Source organism: Python bivittatus, unplaced genomic scaffold (assembly GCF_059951505.1).
Source record: "Python bivittatus isolate LINGU-HERP-01145 unplaced genomic scaffold, Pbiv_v1 ctg000180_np1212, whole genome shotgun sequence".
Lineage (NCBI taxonomy): Eukaryota > Metazoa > Chordata > Lepidosauria > Squamata > Pythonidae > Python > Python bivittatus.
The window spans coordinates 3,999,956-4,015,000 of NW_028277047.1; the positions used below are offsets into that span (position 1 = coordinate 3,999,956).

The 15,045-nt window shown below is 49.3% G+C and overlaps 2 protein-coding genes across 7 annotated transcripts in view; both read left to right on the top strand.

Annotated features, from left to right (window-relative positions):
* Positions 1 to 206: 206 nt before the first annotated feature.
* Positions 207 to 15,045, top strand: part of B3GAT3 (beta-1,3-glucuronyltransferase 3) — a 23,362-nt gene continuing 8,523 nt past the window's right edge. The window contains exons 1-7 of one of the 4 annotated variants that reach the window (XM_088137341.1): positions 410 to 696; positions 1,386 to 1,475; positions 2,405 to 2,579; positions 3,208 to 3,538; positions 4,578 to 4,868; positions 6,809 to 6,924; positions 8,728 to 9,938. In XM_088137341.1, coding sequence (XP_087993467.1) covers positions 648 to 696; positions 1,386 to 1,475; positions 2,405 to 2,579; positions 3,208 to 3,538; positions 4,578 to 4,868; positions 6,809 to 6,907 — 1,035 coding nt within the window. In that variant the 5' untranslated portion in view covers positions 410 to 647 and the 3' untranslated portion in view covers positions 6,908 to 6,924; positions 8,728 to 9,938. Of the gene's footprint in view, positions 362 to 409; positions 697 to 1,385; positions 1,476 to 2,404; positions 2,580 to 3,207; positions 3,539 to 4,577; positions 4,869 to 6,808; positions 9,939 to 15,045 lie in introns of those variants that run through there. The other 3 variants (XM_007442075.4, XM_088137342.1, XM_007442074.4) reach the window with 3 other exon arrangements.
* EML3 (EMAP like 3) overlaps positions 10,392 to 15,045 on the top strand; it is a 33,415-nt gene continuing 28,761 nt past the window's right edge. For 2 of the 3 annotated variants that reach the window (XM_088137335.1, XM_088137337.1), the window contains exon 1: positions 10,394 to 10,709. In XM_088137335.1, the coding sequence (XP_087993461.1) occupies positions 10,691 to 10,709 (19 nt within the window). In that variant the 5' untranslated portion in view covers positions 10,394 to 10,690. Of the gene's footprint in view, positions 10,710 to 15,045 lie in introns of all 3 variants that reach the window. The other variant, XM_088137338.1, reaches the window with a different exon arrangement.

Genomic DNA, 15,045 nt, shown 5'->3' on the forward strand with positions numbered 1-15,045 from the left:
TTTTCATTCCTTCCTTAAGAGAGAGTTATTTTAAGGAAGCTAAGCCCTTTAAAAAGCATGGAATAAAACCCGCAGCACTGCAAAAAGGCATTGGCTGGCATTATAATGAGACGCTCTTGAATGGGTTTGGGGGGGGGGGCTGTTCAGAGGAACCAGATGAGACCGGAAGTTGTAGCTCCGACCCTGGATGGCGACGGACGCCGAAGGAGTAGGAAAGTCGTCGGACCGGAAGTGGTGTGATGGCCGAGCGGCAGGGCGAGGGAGAGAGTGGGGCCCCCAAATACGTTGGAAGGGCTTTGACGAGCTGAGAACCAAGCCCGGTACTTCTTCCTTCGCCCCCGTCGGCGGCGACAGGCAATCGGTGAGCTTAGGCCTTTGCTCCGTTGTCACGGCAACGGTGTTACACCGTCTCTCCGCCGTCCTTTCCGCGTGGAACCTCGGGGTGCGACGAGACTGCGGCTGCGCAAGTGGAGGAACGCGAGCGTGGATGCCTTCCCCAACCTGGCGCCCTCCTTAATACGCTGACCTACCATTCCCCCGTCCTCCATCAGGCGGTTGAGGATGATGGGTTCTGTGCCAGCGCATTTAGAAGCGGACAGGCTGGGGACAGCCGCTTTGCATCTCCATAAGAGGCTGAAAAGGGACTGATGGATGTTGTGGTACAGCACATCTGGCTGTCTTGTAAAGCAAGAAGAGGTGGGTGGGAGGATGATGGGCATTGTAGTCTGTCCTTAGGAGGTACAGGGTTGGACAAGAGCTATGACAGAGTACAGTATGAGGAGAGGGTTGGGAGTGACAGGAGCTGCTGGGTTGGGGAAAACGGCATTGCACGGCTTTGAAAGTATGGCTGGGGATGATGGAAGTTATAGTAGCATGGCGCACCTGAATGCAGCACATGGTGGCAGGCTGGATGGAAGAGCTGGGGGGAGAAAAAACTGAAAAAAAGGGTGCTTCAATTTCTTAGAAGGGGGAACAAACGGTAAGGTGCTTTCTGAGCAGGAAATTGCAAAAATCCATCTTAGGAAACCATCTTAGGAGCCCGAATAGCATGCCAACTTCTTCGTTCTCCGGAAATCTTCATCCAGTTTATGCAACCAAATGAAGAGAGTATCTTTTATAAGTCAGCTCTCTTATCCCTTCACAATCCATCTGACTTCTGGAGCCCTTGGTCTGAATATTTTAGCGCCTTATTAGATCCGTCTGTTTCTGGAGAACTCAAAAGCCTGCATTTGGTTTATGACCTTGGGGTTGGTCCAGGAAAGATATTACATGAGACCCCCATGACGTTGTAGGCTGCACAAAGTCATCTCTCTTTGCAGTCCACAACCCCCTTGTCTGTATCCAGACCTGGTTCTAACAAACTCTCTTTGCCTGTCTCTCCTTAGGCTGTGTCATGAAGGTGAAGCTGAAAAATGTTTTTGTCATCTACTTTCTGGTGTCTGTGATTGGCCTCATGTATGCATTGCTGCAACTGGGTAAGTGGCATGGCGGGGTGAAGAGTCTGTTTCTCCTTTCCAAGGGAATAGGAAAAGTCTGGGTCTGCACAAGCTTTTTCAACTCTACAAGGCGATTTGTTGGATTCTGGCTTTGGCTATGTAAAGGTAGGTGGGAATGACCTTGGGAGACAGGAGGGAGAGCTGCAGAAGGGACAAGCACAGACATGACAAATGTAAAAAGTATCTCAGCCCAGAGAAGGAAAAGGGACGTGGGAAGCATCTCAGAAGGGATCCTCCCTAGTTTTCTGGAAAGTAAAAGGAAAGGAGGGGGAAAATACTTTCAGTCTTGCAAGATTTGTTTAATCTAACCTTACAATAAAGGTAGAGCTGCTGCTTCTGGGTGTGTTCCTTGTCTGGACTACCTCAAAGGGCTGACAGGATGCTGCATGAATATGGTGCCCATTGCCTTTTATTAAGAAGAACTGGGTTTAAACAAAGCAGCCATGCCATAAGGCAATGTATGAATCCAGTCAGCGTGCCAGTCTGATTTAAAAAAATCAAAACTGCCTAGCTGGGTATAAAAATTAAATTTAAACAATTAAATCAACCATAGAATCCTATTTTCCAAGAGAGATGCCAAACCTTTGAACATATCCAGCAACGGGCAACCCGTTACTTTCCAAAATATTAATTTCACCGTTCAACTGTTTGTAATGTTTTTAACGATAGGATGTTTTTCCGATCGTTCCACCAGAGTGCTCCCTCTTCTTGTGTATCCTATGCCTGCACTGTGGGATGATAAAGAATATATTTTGATATTTGGATAAGGACCTCCCTATACCTCCAGCCCACATAGGCAGGGTTGATCAGAGGTATAGCCCTGGAAAATGTGAAGGAACTTGATCTGGGTAACTCAATTCAGATGAACGAATGGTTTCACAGCACAGGAATCCTTTCTCTGGTTGCAGGACAGCCCTGTGATTGTAGTCAATACCTGAAGGCAGCTAGTGACCTCATCCATGTCAAGGAGAAGCGACTGTCCCAGTTGCAAAAAGAAGTGAAGCGGCTACAGGGTCTGGAAAAGCTGCCGGGGCCAGTAGAAGAAATACCTGTCATTTATGTGATCACACCCACCTATGCTAGGTAGGTGGCCAAATTCCTGGAAGTTGGTGCTGACACTGATTCCATAAGCCAGTGCTTCTTAAACTGTTTGACCCAATTACCCCTTTTCCTGGTCTCAAATAATATTATTCACCCCCCTCCAAAAAAAAAAGTCTCCATTGTTTTACGCAAGCATTTTTTTTTCCAAATAACTTTTGTTGTTGTTGTTTAGTCGTTAAGTCGTGTCCGACTCTTCGTGACCCCATGAACCATATTGCGCCAGGCCTTCCTGTCCTTCACTGCCTCCCTGAGTTTGCTCAGTTTCATGCTCACCAAATAACTTTACTGAAATTTTAAAAAGAGAGAGAAAAAAACCAAACAAGAGCTAATAGGTAGAAGAAAGAGGGAAGTAGGAAAAGAATAGAGAATGCAGGAGAAATAAAGAGAGGAAAGAAATATAGGAAAGAAATGTAAAGAAACGACTTCCGATTTTCCTTTACAGCAGTTATAAGCGAGAATGTAAATTAACCTCTTACCCCATGGTTACACCATTACTCAATACTTACTTACACCATTACTTACTAACTTACACCATTACTTACCCACCTTTTTTTCATTTCACACAAGAATTTCAGCAGCAGCGGCTTAATCTTGTCTTCCCGGTTTGCAGGCTGGTTCAGAAAGCAGAACTGGTGCGTCTCTCCCAGACACTGATGCATGTGAAGAACCTGCACTGGATTGTGGTCGAGGATGCACCCAGCAAGACCCCTCTGGTCTCAGAGTTGCTGGTCCAGAGGAACCTGCCTTTTACCCACCTCCATGCCGAGACCCCGAAGGAGCACAAGCGGAAGGAGAGCGACCCCAACTGGCTGAAACCCCGCGGGGTGGAACAGCGCAATCTGGCGATACAGTGGTTGCGGGAGAACCGCCAGCTCACTGACCCAGGCGTGGTGTACTTTGCCGACGACGACAACACGTACAGTCTTCGCCTCTTCGATGAAGTCAGTGGGCACGAGGGGGAGGCAGCCGGAAAGGGGAGGAGGACTGGGGGGAGCCCTATCAAACCGGAGTCTGCCCGTTGCGCTTGGCTGAAACGTGGTTTGGGCTTCAACCTGCTGTTTGAACCCAGCCGGTGGTGGTTTAGGGGTGGCTAAGCAAACCCCGGTATGCCCCCGTTCTGAATATTATTAGCAGGATGCCATGAAGTGCCCTGCAAGAGGCGCTTTTCTGAAGGCAAATAATTGGCCTTCTTTTCATACACAGTTCCTCTTCTGTAAAGGAAGTGAGCAGAAGGCCACGGCCTTAAAAAGGTTCAGGTTCACTTCTGAGCAAGAATATATGCAATGATATTAATAATAATTGATTACATTTATCGGTCGCCTGACTCCCAGCGACTCGGGGCAGTTGATTAGCGTGGACTTGATCCTGTCCTTACTTGGATTTTTATTTATTCATTTATGATGCGGATTGAAAGAATGCCCAAATCTTCATGCTTTACATAATAAAAAGTCAGACCAATAACAGGGGAAGCAGATGATATTTATCCAGAAAGCATATCCTTTTTATTCTTTACAAAATACAGTCTGTCTTATTCTCCCCCCCTGTTTTTTTTTATTATGTGAAAGTGAGGACTACCCCCTTGCAGGCTGCAAATGACGAGAGAGATTCTTTGTGCCAATGGTCTATTAGGTCAATATCGGTTGAGAAGGGTTTGTTTGGCCCATTTGTTGAGCCTCCGGAGCTCCAGGATGCTGCCAGAAGAGGGGGCAAACAAATAATTACAAAGAGTTACGGGTTAGTTATTAAACTGTGGTTAAACAAGCAAGGAAGGAAGCTAAGGTGGTTGTGCTGAAGCTCTTCTGGTTTCAACAGAAGAGAATATGTGTAGCTCAGGGTTGAACGGTGAAGTCCTTGGGGTTCTCTGAGCTTGGTTGCTTTCTTGAAAATGTTTCGTTACCCGGCTAGGTAATATCTGAAGAAAACCAGCAAGCTCAGAGAACCCCAAGGACCCCACTTTTCTGGTTTCTCTCTCCCTACCAGATCCGCTTCACCAAGCGTGTCTCGGTGTGGCCCGTAGGCCTGGTGGGGGGCCTCCGCTTCGAGCGTCCTCTGGTGGAAAACGGCAAAGTGGTGGGTTTCTACACGGCTTGGAAGCCCAACCGGCCCTTCCCGATCGACATGGCTGGGTTCGCCGTGGCCCTGTCGCTGCTGCTGGCCAACCGCGAGGCTCGCTTCGACTTGCTGGCCGAACGGGGCTACTTGGAGAGCAGCCTTTTGCAGTCGCTGGTCTCGATGGAAGAGCTGGAGGCCAAGGCGGACAATTGCACCAAGGTTAGGAGGAGATCGCGGGGGAGAAGGTGGGAGCAGCGTTAAGAGCCAGGGCGGCACAAAATCCAGGTGTGGTTGGCTGGCTTAACCATTCATTTATTTCTCTTTTTATTTACGTATTTATTTATGTTTATTGAGAACTTTACATAAAGGAAAAGACAAATCTAAAGGAAAAGGAAGAAAAACAAGGTGCGAGAAAAGAAAAAAAGGAAAAAAATGCAAGCGATGAAATAGAACGACTTCCAACGTTCTCTTCCACAGAAGAGAATTTGATAATCCTATAAAATAATCTTAAAAAATATTATCTTGTAAAATTACAGTTTTATAATCCTTCCTCCCTCTCGGGAGTTACACAAATCCCTTCAGCGCCACACTTAATCCACATTTTGTAATCCTCAAACCCACAAATCCACGTATCGTTTTTTTTTCTTCTTTCAGCAAAAAGTCGCATAAGGTTTTCAGTCTTTCAGAAAAGGCTTTGTGGTTTTTTCTCTGACCAGGCAGGTCAACTTGGCCATTTCTGCAAATTCTGACATTTTTGCAATCCATTCCTGCCCTGTGGGAATTTCAGTATTCTTCCACCGTTGTGCAGATAATAATCTTGCTGCAATTACCATATTTTTATTTATTTCTCAGCCGGTATATGCCGTTCTGATCGTAAAGTCTCTGCAGCCCCCGGTGGTAAATGTAAAAACTCATAGAAACAGAACATTGTGATGGTTTAATGGCATGCAGGCATGCAGGCATTGTGGTTTATAAACCAGGTTTCCTGGCTTGGGGCATAAAGCAAGCTTTTTTTTTTGTCTGCGCTCAGTCATTGCTGACCCTGCAGTGACTGCTTGGACGAGTCCTTGCAGTTTTCAAGGCAACTGTTTTTTTGGAAGTGGTTTGCCAGAGCCTCCTTCCTAGAGCAGAGCCCAGCTGGCGAGCGCAGGAGGCGGGGTTTCCGTTGCTTCGCGCCCTTTTCGGGCGAGCGCGGTTTCGCGCTTACCGGCAACTGCTCCCAACTCCTTTTTGCAAGGCGCCGCCAGCATTTTTCCTCCCACCGCAGTGAGAGTCCCCATTTATCTACTCACGTGAGTTTTCGAACTGTTGGGTTTACAGGAACTGGGGAGGAAACAGGAGCTCACCCTGTTTAACGCGAAGGCTGGACTCGAACTGCCGAAGCGTCAGCCATTTCTGGTCGGCAACTTTCGGCGTCATTAAGCCGCTGCGCCACCGCGTCCCCCTTTAAAGCAAGCTAATTGTGGTTTATTTAAAGAACAGTAAAGCAAGCCATGGTTTAGTGGCTATACACATTAAGTTCTCCCCCCCCTTTTTTTTAAACAGGTGGGTATAGTGCAGCATTTCTCAACCTAGACTACTTTAAGATGGGTGGACTTCAACTCCCAGAATTCCTCAGCCAGCATGCTGGCTGGGGAATTCTGGGAGTTGAAGTCCACCCATCTTAAAGTTGCTAAGGTTGAAAAACACTGGTATGGATGGATGGTGCATTTGTGCATGACTTTTAATAGGATCTGTTTTTATTTTGGAACACTTTTTAACCGCAGCTGAAAAAGGGTCCACGGAGAGCTGATAGTATTTGGGAATACTTTGTGCATCACAGAAGGAAAGGGAGTGGGGATGGAGGAGGAATAAAGGAAGCCCAACCAGTTGTGCAACTGGATCTAAGCCATAAGCTGGATTTCCTGCTTTCTCTCTCAGCAACCACCGTTCGTTGGAGTGAAGCTAGCCACTGGAATCGGGATCTGACCAAAAAAGCTGCTTTGATTGCTTTCTCCCGATCCCAACCTACTGGCGATGTGTTTTTTCACTTCACAACGAGCCCCAAAGCTTGGCTCTTTGGAAGAGGTTCTCAAATCAGTAAATGGATTGATCAGTGACAGCAGGCCGGTGGGCAGGGGGGAAGACATGATCGAACCCCATCTCTGCCTCCGTTTCAGGTGCTGGTCTGGCACACCCGGACGGAGAAGCCCAAGATGAAACAAGAGGAGCTTCTGCAGAAGCAGGGCCTCGGCTCCGATCGCAGCATCGAGGTGTGAGAGCGGCTCCCGTCCAGGTACCACAACGGGGGGCGTCTCTGCGGGGCCAGAGAGCCCAACCCAGCTGGAATAGTCACAGACACAGGATTGTTTTGAACCCTCGGTAGAGTGAATGCACTTTTTTAATTTATGAAGGCAGAGTCCTGTCCTTGCCCAACTCTCTGTGTGTGCTGGGGGGTGGGTGGGGGGTGAGATGCCTTACAAGTCACCAGGAAGAAGTCTTCTACAATCAAGTGTTCAAATAAATATGGACTGGGGGAAGATAGAGGCCCCAGTCCCGGGGAGAGGCTGGTCCCTGTCTCTGCTAGTTGTGTGTGTCTTAGTATCGTCCACGTGTCCTCAAGGCTGCTCCAATAATATGCGTGTGAACCTTTCAACGTGTCAACTCTCACACCTTCCCCCAAAGACTCTCTGAACGTAGGTCTGCTCTAATAAATCCAGATCAGCCAACTAACCATCCTCGGGTCTCCGCTCCTTCCGAGCGGCAGTGGACCAGGCCCGCAGTCCCCCCATTTCAAAGTCTGGCCAGGCTTTCTTTATAGTGTATTATGGGTTATTGGGTTTGGGGCATTGGGATAGGTGAACTTAAACCAGCTGTGGCTTCGACATAAGATGGTGGTTGAGCAAACCAGGGTTTAGCACGAAGTGGGAAACCTTGGCTAATATTGCGCCTCCTGGACTTTTCCCCTGCATTTGGGGGAAATTATGCTGTTTTCACCATCCTGGTTGTGTTTCTTTCCCTCGCGTTTGCGCTGGGGAGGTGAACATCTCCCTTGCCACTAGATTGCAAAGATCTTCCTGGAATTGCCCACCCCGTAAAACCTGGCAGGCCAAAATCTTTGCCGCATCGGAACCAGTTTTATTTCTCGGATGCGCCTGGAATGACCAAGCGACTGTGAGTCTTGTCCACTCGGACGCTTCACGTGGGGATGACAATCTAACCTGGGGGCCCAGAGTCAACTTGAGGGGCTAAATTTGCCCCAGCTTGATTGGTACCGCAGGAGACGAGGTGAGCCAAGAACAGTTAAGCCAGAATGATCAGCCTGGTGCTGGTATGTTCTTAAGTAATGTGGCATTTACTCATCACGTGGCCACACCCAGCTTTTGCATCCTTTAGAGCTGAGCTAAGAGAAGAGGTGTGTCTTCCAAAGCCACTTGAGCCTCCACCCAAAATTTTCCCCACGCAAAGAGTCGCTGTTGATTGATATTTCGGGAACCAGATTCCTTGTTCACATATTGCTGAATTAATTGATGCAAGAGCTGCCATCTGCGCTTGAGTTCTCTGTGCATCGTGTCGTTGCCGCGGTCGATCACCTAAGCCACAACTGACTGGAGTCCTGCCCCGTGCTAAGCCCCAACCCATCGTTCACAAAACCAGAATGGCCGAGTTTACCTTGTGCCCTGAACTATCATGTCTTCTGTTGGATTGTCCCTTAATGTCTTGAGTGTCAACCTAAAACTTCATGGTTTTTAAGCCCCAGATCATGGCTTAGCCTAGGGCTATAGACATCACGAGTACTTGCTTGAGTAGAAAAGCAGAGCATAAATCCAATAAACTGTGTCGTAAGGATGCGGCTGCTGGCGATTTATTTCAACTGCGGTTCATCCACATTGCGTGGGTGTCGGTAGCCGGAATATTTTGGAGTCGGAGGATGGGTTCACCCACTAAGCCGTGATGGGTTCAGCTTCGCGGGTTGTGTGAATGTGATTCCTTGTGGTTGATGGCATAAATGAGGCAAAATCACGGTGCCGGTGAGTCAGGATCCATGTCCAGCCTCCGCAGTGGCTTCTTACAAGTTTCTGCAACTTGATCTTCACAGGATATTAGCAGGGAGATCGGCGTATGAACCACGAAGCTGCCGACGCTTGGCCAAAACAGACCAGCCAGGAAGAGGCGGGTCCCTTTTGGGAAGAGATCAGCTGAGATAGAGGTGGCCAATTCTGCCTCGGTGTGCTTTACAGCATTGCTGTTCCTTGGGGGCTGCTGTTTCCCCCGCCTGCGAAATTGCAGTCACGAACCAGGGTTACTGGCCAAGAAATGAAGCTTATCTGGGTAATGGGCTTCCCCCAGATTTCCTCCGTTAACACCCTCTGGAGAGTGGAACAATGCGCCCGCTCTTTGCTGCTCCCGCCCTGCGAAAAAGCAGCCAGCGCTAGAGGACGGTCTAGGACGGGCATGCAAAGGGCAGAAGGTTTTAAAACTCTGGGGCCAGCATTCTAGTCCTCAGCCAGGAGCCGGAAGTCAAAGGAGATGGGGCAGATCTCCAGATGTTGGGCCAGCACAGCGAAGGGATGCTGGGAATAATTCTCCACCAACATCTGGAAGCCGTAGGTCCCTCCCCCCAGAGCCCTGGCATCCCCTTCCAAAGAGACTAGGGTACCTCTGACTCAAGGGCTGGGAATCCCCCGTTGCCCTAAACCATGGTTGGTTTGCTGGTGGCTTGGCTCATATCAACCCAGCAATTGTGGTCTGTAAACCCAAGTTTACAACTCAGCAGGAGAACCTCAGGACAGTCCAGCCACTCCATCTGTGGGTAGGAGGGGTCCCTCTGTCCTAAGGCTCTTTCCAGTGGGGTTAAGACTTCTGTGGAGCCTCTAGGTTCCAGCGCAGTCTACCCCAATGTGTCATTGGCAGGGGGAGAGCACATCCAGTGGAAAAACGAGCCACAAAAGGGGAAAAAAGTAATTGCCGGATGTTGACCATCAGGGTCTTTCTGCCTGCGTGTGGCTGGGGCCAAGCGGCATCTTTTAGGGCTCCTGCTTCAAGTTGCAGGAAGCTCTGCCTCCTGCACCAGCCCTCCCTTCCCCAAACCAATCCTCGATCTTTGCTCCTCTTTCAGCCAATCTCATTTTTATTGTCTTTTTACCTTGTCCTCCTGCAATCTTGTTTTTGTATTTTTGAAAGTGTTTTGATAGTGGTGATATTGTTTTAACTATTGGTTGTACGCTGCCCAGAGGTGGGCAGCTATATAAATGTGTTAAATAAATAAATAAAGTGCAATGACACCCCGAACGCCAGCATCCAGAGCCATGTGCTGTAATGAGATGGGTGGCTGTATAAAGGTAGGTAGGTAGGTAGGTAGGTAGGTAGGAAGGAAGGAAGGAAGGAAGGAAGGAAGGAAGGAAGGAAGGAAGGAAGGAAGGAAGGAAAAGAAGGGAGGGAGGGAGGGGGAAAGAGAAGGGAAGGAGAAAGTGGGGAGGAGGGAAGGAAGGAAAGAAGGAGGGAGGAAGGAAAGAAGGGAAGGGGAGGGAGGGAGGAAAGGAGGAGGGAAAGAAAGAAGGAGAGAAGGGGAGGGGAGGAAGGAAGGAAGGAAGGAGAGAAGGGAGGGAGGGAAAGAGAAGGAAGGAGAGAAGGGGAGGGAGGGAGGAAGGAAGGAGAAAGTGGGGGGAGGGGAGGAGGGAGGGAGGGAAAGAAGGAAGGAGAGAAGGGGAGGGAGGAAGGAAGGAAAGAGAAAGTGGGGGGAGGGAGGGAGAGAAGGAAGGTGCAATGGCACCCGAGAGCGCCAGCATCCCGAGCGATGGCTGCGCCCCTCGGCGCTGCTGTGGCTTTTCTTCGCTGCCGCGGAGGGAAGTGACACCCGCCCACTTGCTTCCTGGGGGAGGCGGCGGCTCGGCCCCAGCTGCACCAGCGGGACGGGGCGGGCGCGGCTACGTCCTCCTCCTCCTCCTCCTCCTCCTCCTCCTCCCCCCCCTCGCCAGCACCTCTTCGGCATCCCCCGCCCGGAGAGCTCGGAGCTGCCGAGAGCGGAGCGCGGCCGCCGGACGCGCCGGGCTGCAGCCCCCATGGACGGCGGCGCCGACGGTGAGCCCCTTTTCCAGCCTCGCGCTCCGTCGGGTCGGCGGCGCTGCGGCCCCGGCTCCTTTCGCCCTCTCGGGCGCCCCGAGCGCCCCTTGGCGGAGTCCCCGTCCCCCGAGTCGGGGCGGCGGAGCGCTGGCTTTAAAGCGGAGTCCCGCCTCCCCCGCCGAGCGGGCGCTGCTTCCGCGGAAGCCCGTCAAGGACCGGGCTGGCAAGCATGGGAGTCGGAGGGGTCCGCATCTGGGGGGCGCCGGGTTGGAGAAGCACCGGGCAGGGCTGCGACGTGTAGCTTCGCAGAAGTTGGGGCGGGTGGCCGGAGCGCGGTACGGGGCTGGAGTCCAGCGGAAAGGGGGGCCGGGGGCGCGGGCAGGGCACGGCCAAGTTTGCGCCGCCTGGCTTTGGCACCAGGGACCCGGGGGGGGGCTTGGCGCAGTCGGGTTCACAGGACCCCCCGACCCGCTTGCAGCCTCGGAGGCGCGTTTGGCGGATCGTGAAGGCGAGCGGGGTTTTCCTGGGCAGGAAGTCGCGAGGACTTTGGTGTCAAGGCGTTGCGTTGGGAGGGGGGAGGCTTGCGCTGAGAAAGCCACCCAGTCCGGCTTCCAGCGCGCGTCGTGGGTGCCCCCCAAAGACCCTTCTTCGGTCGGGGGGCAAGGCGAATGGAAAACAATCCCCTTTTTCCCCCTCCCCTGGCAGGCGTTCCCCAGTGAGAACACGGGGGCCCCTCTTTTTACCAGCACCATCAGAGTTCCTCCCCAAATTCATGCAAAACGCAATTCCTTGGAATCTCCGGCTTGCAAATCCAGAGTTGTTTTTTTTTTTTACCTGTTTTCCGGCCTTCCTTCTTCAGCGGGGATGGGTTTTGCATGCCAGCCTTCTCACGCCTCCGATCAACTTCCTCCTGAAGCCACATGTTGCAACATCTGGAGGCCGTAGGGCAGAATGGGACCCGCCTGGACGCAGGGCAGAACTAGTCCATTGTATCAAGCCCGAGTCCCAAAGCGGTGAATTGGATCTTTTTCTGAAATCCACCTGTCCTTCTTTCGATTTCTTATTGGAAACTGAAAAAAATCCAAATCTTGTGATTTCTTATTGGAAATTGAAAAAAATCCAAATCTTGTGATTTCTTACTGGAAACTTAAAAATCCAATGCTAACCCTAACCCAGAGCCCAAATTTGGCAGGTGGTTTAATTTCTGTTCTCACCGCCAGCCCTCTCTTCCCATTGCATTGTTAAGGGCATTTATTAATTGCTCCACGTTCATCTGCAATCCTTTCATCTCCTCTTTAGACAGATTTATCCCAGGGAGATGAAATTACAGAAACAAATAAGAATCAAGATTTACTTTTTGGATACCTTTTTCTTTTGGTAGAACGCGGGCCAAATGTTCAGCTCCTTACCCATTGAGGGGTTATTTTCATAATTTTGAAAAGGGGCTTCCAAAAAGCAATCGGTCGTTTCTTCTGAAGCGGATATGTGCGGGGCGCTCTCTGTGCATGGTGTTTAGGCAGCGTTAGCAATTTCTCTGGGCTTTCTCGGGCGTTTTTTCTTGGGAAGAGAAGAGGCACGGGTCTGATGTGATGTCCTGTCCAGATGCACATCTGCAAATGTGACATAGCCACAACGCACAGCCACAGAGAAATACAGTAGGACTGTTTTGGGGGTGCGTCTGTTCCAAAAAAGGGGGCAATGTAGTTCACAATCCAATGGGAGGGGAAAACTTCTCAATCAAGGGCCTTATTTCCCTTGAAAAATGCCATTTATCTATCTATCTATCTATCTATCTATCTATCTATCTATCTATCTATCTATCTATCTATCTATCTATCATTAAATTTATATGCCACCCATCTCTCCCAAAGGGTGACTCTGGGCGGCTCCCAATTAAAAACCAAGACAACAAAAACAATAAAAATATTAATCCCCCCCCAGATTAAAATCAGAAGTAACAAATCTATAAAAGGCTGTATGCATGCCCACAGTGGGCGGGGCTAAAGCCAACAGTGGGCGGGGCCATCTATCAAGAAGAGAAATGCGATTATTTGGAGATATCTGGGTTATTTGCAGAGATCAATAATGGAAGGGACCGCCCCTGTGGCTCCCTGTGAAGACATGGTTTGCTTCACCATGGTTAACTAAATAAACCGCCATTGGCTGGGTGGGTTCATGATGCACTAAGCCATTAAACCATGGTTTACAAGCTGCGTCTGCTGGATTCTCACCTAAGCTAAGTTATTCGGTTAAGCAAAGCTGGTGAGGGCTTCAGCCAGGTCAGCCGATCCCAGTGGACGAATCCCTTCTCCATTTAGCTGAAATAGAGACGGTTTGGGGCAACTGAGGCTTCTGTGCAAAAGGCTGGCGATGAATGGTGAGATCCTACCAAAAAAAGGGAATCAAAGTTTAGACACTTGAAAACGGTCCACCGTTGGCCAGTGACGTGTCCCAGAATCCATTGCAACATTTTGTGGTTTTTGCAGTAAACAAGTCTCTGCACAAAGGACTTTCTGAAAAGCAGAAAGATTTATTTTTATTTTTTAATCACACTGGTTAAGAAGCGAGAAGGCTGTGTCTGGCTTGGCAGGTTCGCAGACAGGATGAATTGGAAAGTCCCCCAAGATCTCGTTGGATCTCACTGGATGCAGTGGTTAAAAGAGCTTCTCTTAGCTGTAGAGTCCTCTCTTTGCATAGCCGGCCTACCTTCTAGGGTTGTTGCGTACAGCACCAACAGAAGCAAGGTTTGAAACACTAAAAAAAAGCTATATAGCCAAGCCCTTTTTGTTTAGGCCCAACTTGGCTGTCTGTGAGTCTGGCCGGTCCATCCAGAATCCCCATTCTGGATAACCTCCAGAGTCTGAAAAATGCCTTTTTTTCCTGCTTTTAACAAAATCTATGAAGAAGGGAAGGGCTATGTAGACATAGCTTGTTTTCTTCCCTCTCTTTGGGGGAATCTGGGCCACATATTTTGAATTCCTCGCTTTGTCCGCCCCTGTGGTAGAAGGGTTTCAAATTGATTCACGGGAAGAGACGGACAGGAGAAAAAAAAAATATCTAAGTTTGTTTATTGGGGCACCGAACAAGAAGGTACATATAGGTAGTTTGAGCGACAAATTGTGCAATCTGTAAGAGTTGGTGCATTGATAACATCTCGTCCCTCTTGCATTTGGCGTTTGCAGTTCTACTGCAAACCGATTCTATTGCAAATCTATTATTTATTTTGCAAATTATATCTCTGGAATATGTTTGAAACCTCCTGTTTCTTGCGCCAATCCTCTGCATACGCTTTCTCCAGTCGGACCCCCGCCAAGTGTGTTGGATTTCAACCCCATCATCCCTGCCAGCCTGATCAGAGAGAGGAATTGTAGTCCGCCAGGCCAAAAAAAGTCGAGCTGTAGTCTGCGATGCGGGCCCAAGCCTCGTTTGGAAGAACCACTGTTTTTCACTCGCTGTTGAAAGGGCATCTTCCCCACACGCTAAAAACATGTTAGAACAAAATAAGAAAACCATCGTTTAATGAAGGAACGATTTGGCAGTTGAAACAATATTAAATTACTGCTCTCGGGAGCAGTGAATCCTCCATGGAGTCTTTGGAAAAATAGAAATTATGATTTTTCCCCCCCCCCACCCCATCTTGCTTTCCCAATTTTTGATTATTTTTCTTTTAGTGTCTTCTTTGAAATGGGCACAGGCAATAGAGCAGGGTGGAATCGTTTGCTCGCCGCGTTGGCCCATATTTCCTTATTCGGAATACACCCTTGCTTCCCAGTGGGGATCTGGGGGTGCTGAGAACGAAATGAACCGTGGCTGCTTTTTTGGCGCTGAAAAAAGGAAGTTGTTGACTCACCCATGAGCGACTGGGAAACCCCCCACCGGCCTCGCTAGTGTGAGTCCGTGACATTGAATCCGGGTTTCAGACTTTGCATCCACGGTGCGTGGGTAAGAATGGAGGTTTGCAAAGTCCCGGCAACTCTGTTTTCAACGCTCCATTCAATGTGCTCTAAAATGACGATTGACCCTCTTTTCCTGGAAAAAAATAAAGGAGGAGGCTGGAAAAAAAAAGGGGGGTAAATCTGAAAGAGGTTCCGAAGGATAAAAAATTTAAAAGGTTGATGTTTATAACTTGGCCCTCCAGAGGAAAACTCAAGGGGCAAATCCCAGAAAAACTTCACCGGAACGCAAATTCTAATAAAAATGGAGCCGCCCATTGGGGGAGATGGGGGCATACAAATTAATTAATTAAATAAGTAAAAATATCTAAAAAGCAGAACAAGCGGTGAAGTTATAAGAAGCAAGCATTAACGAGTGACCTGTTGGGGGAGACGGGTGGCATACAAATTTAATCAATAAA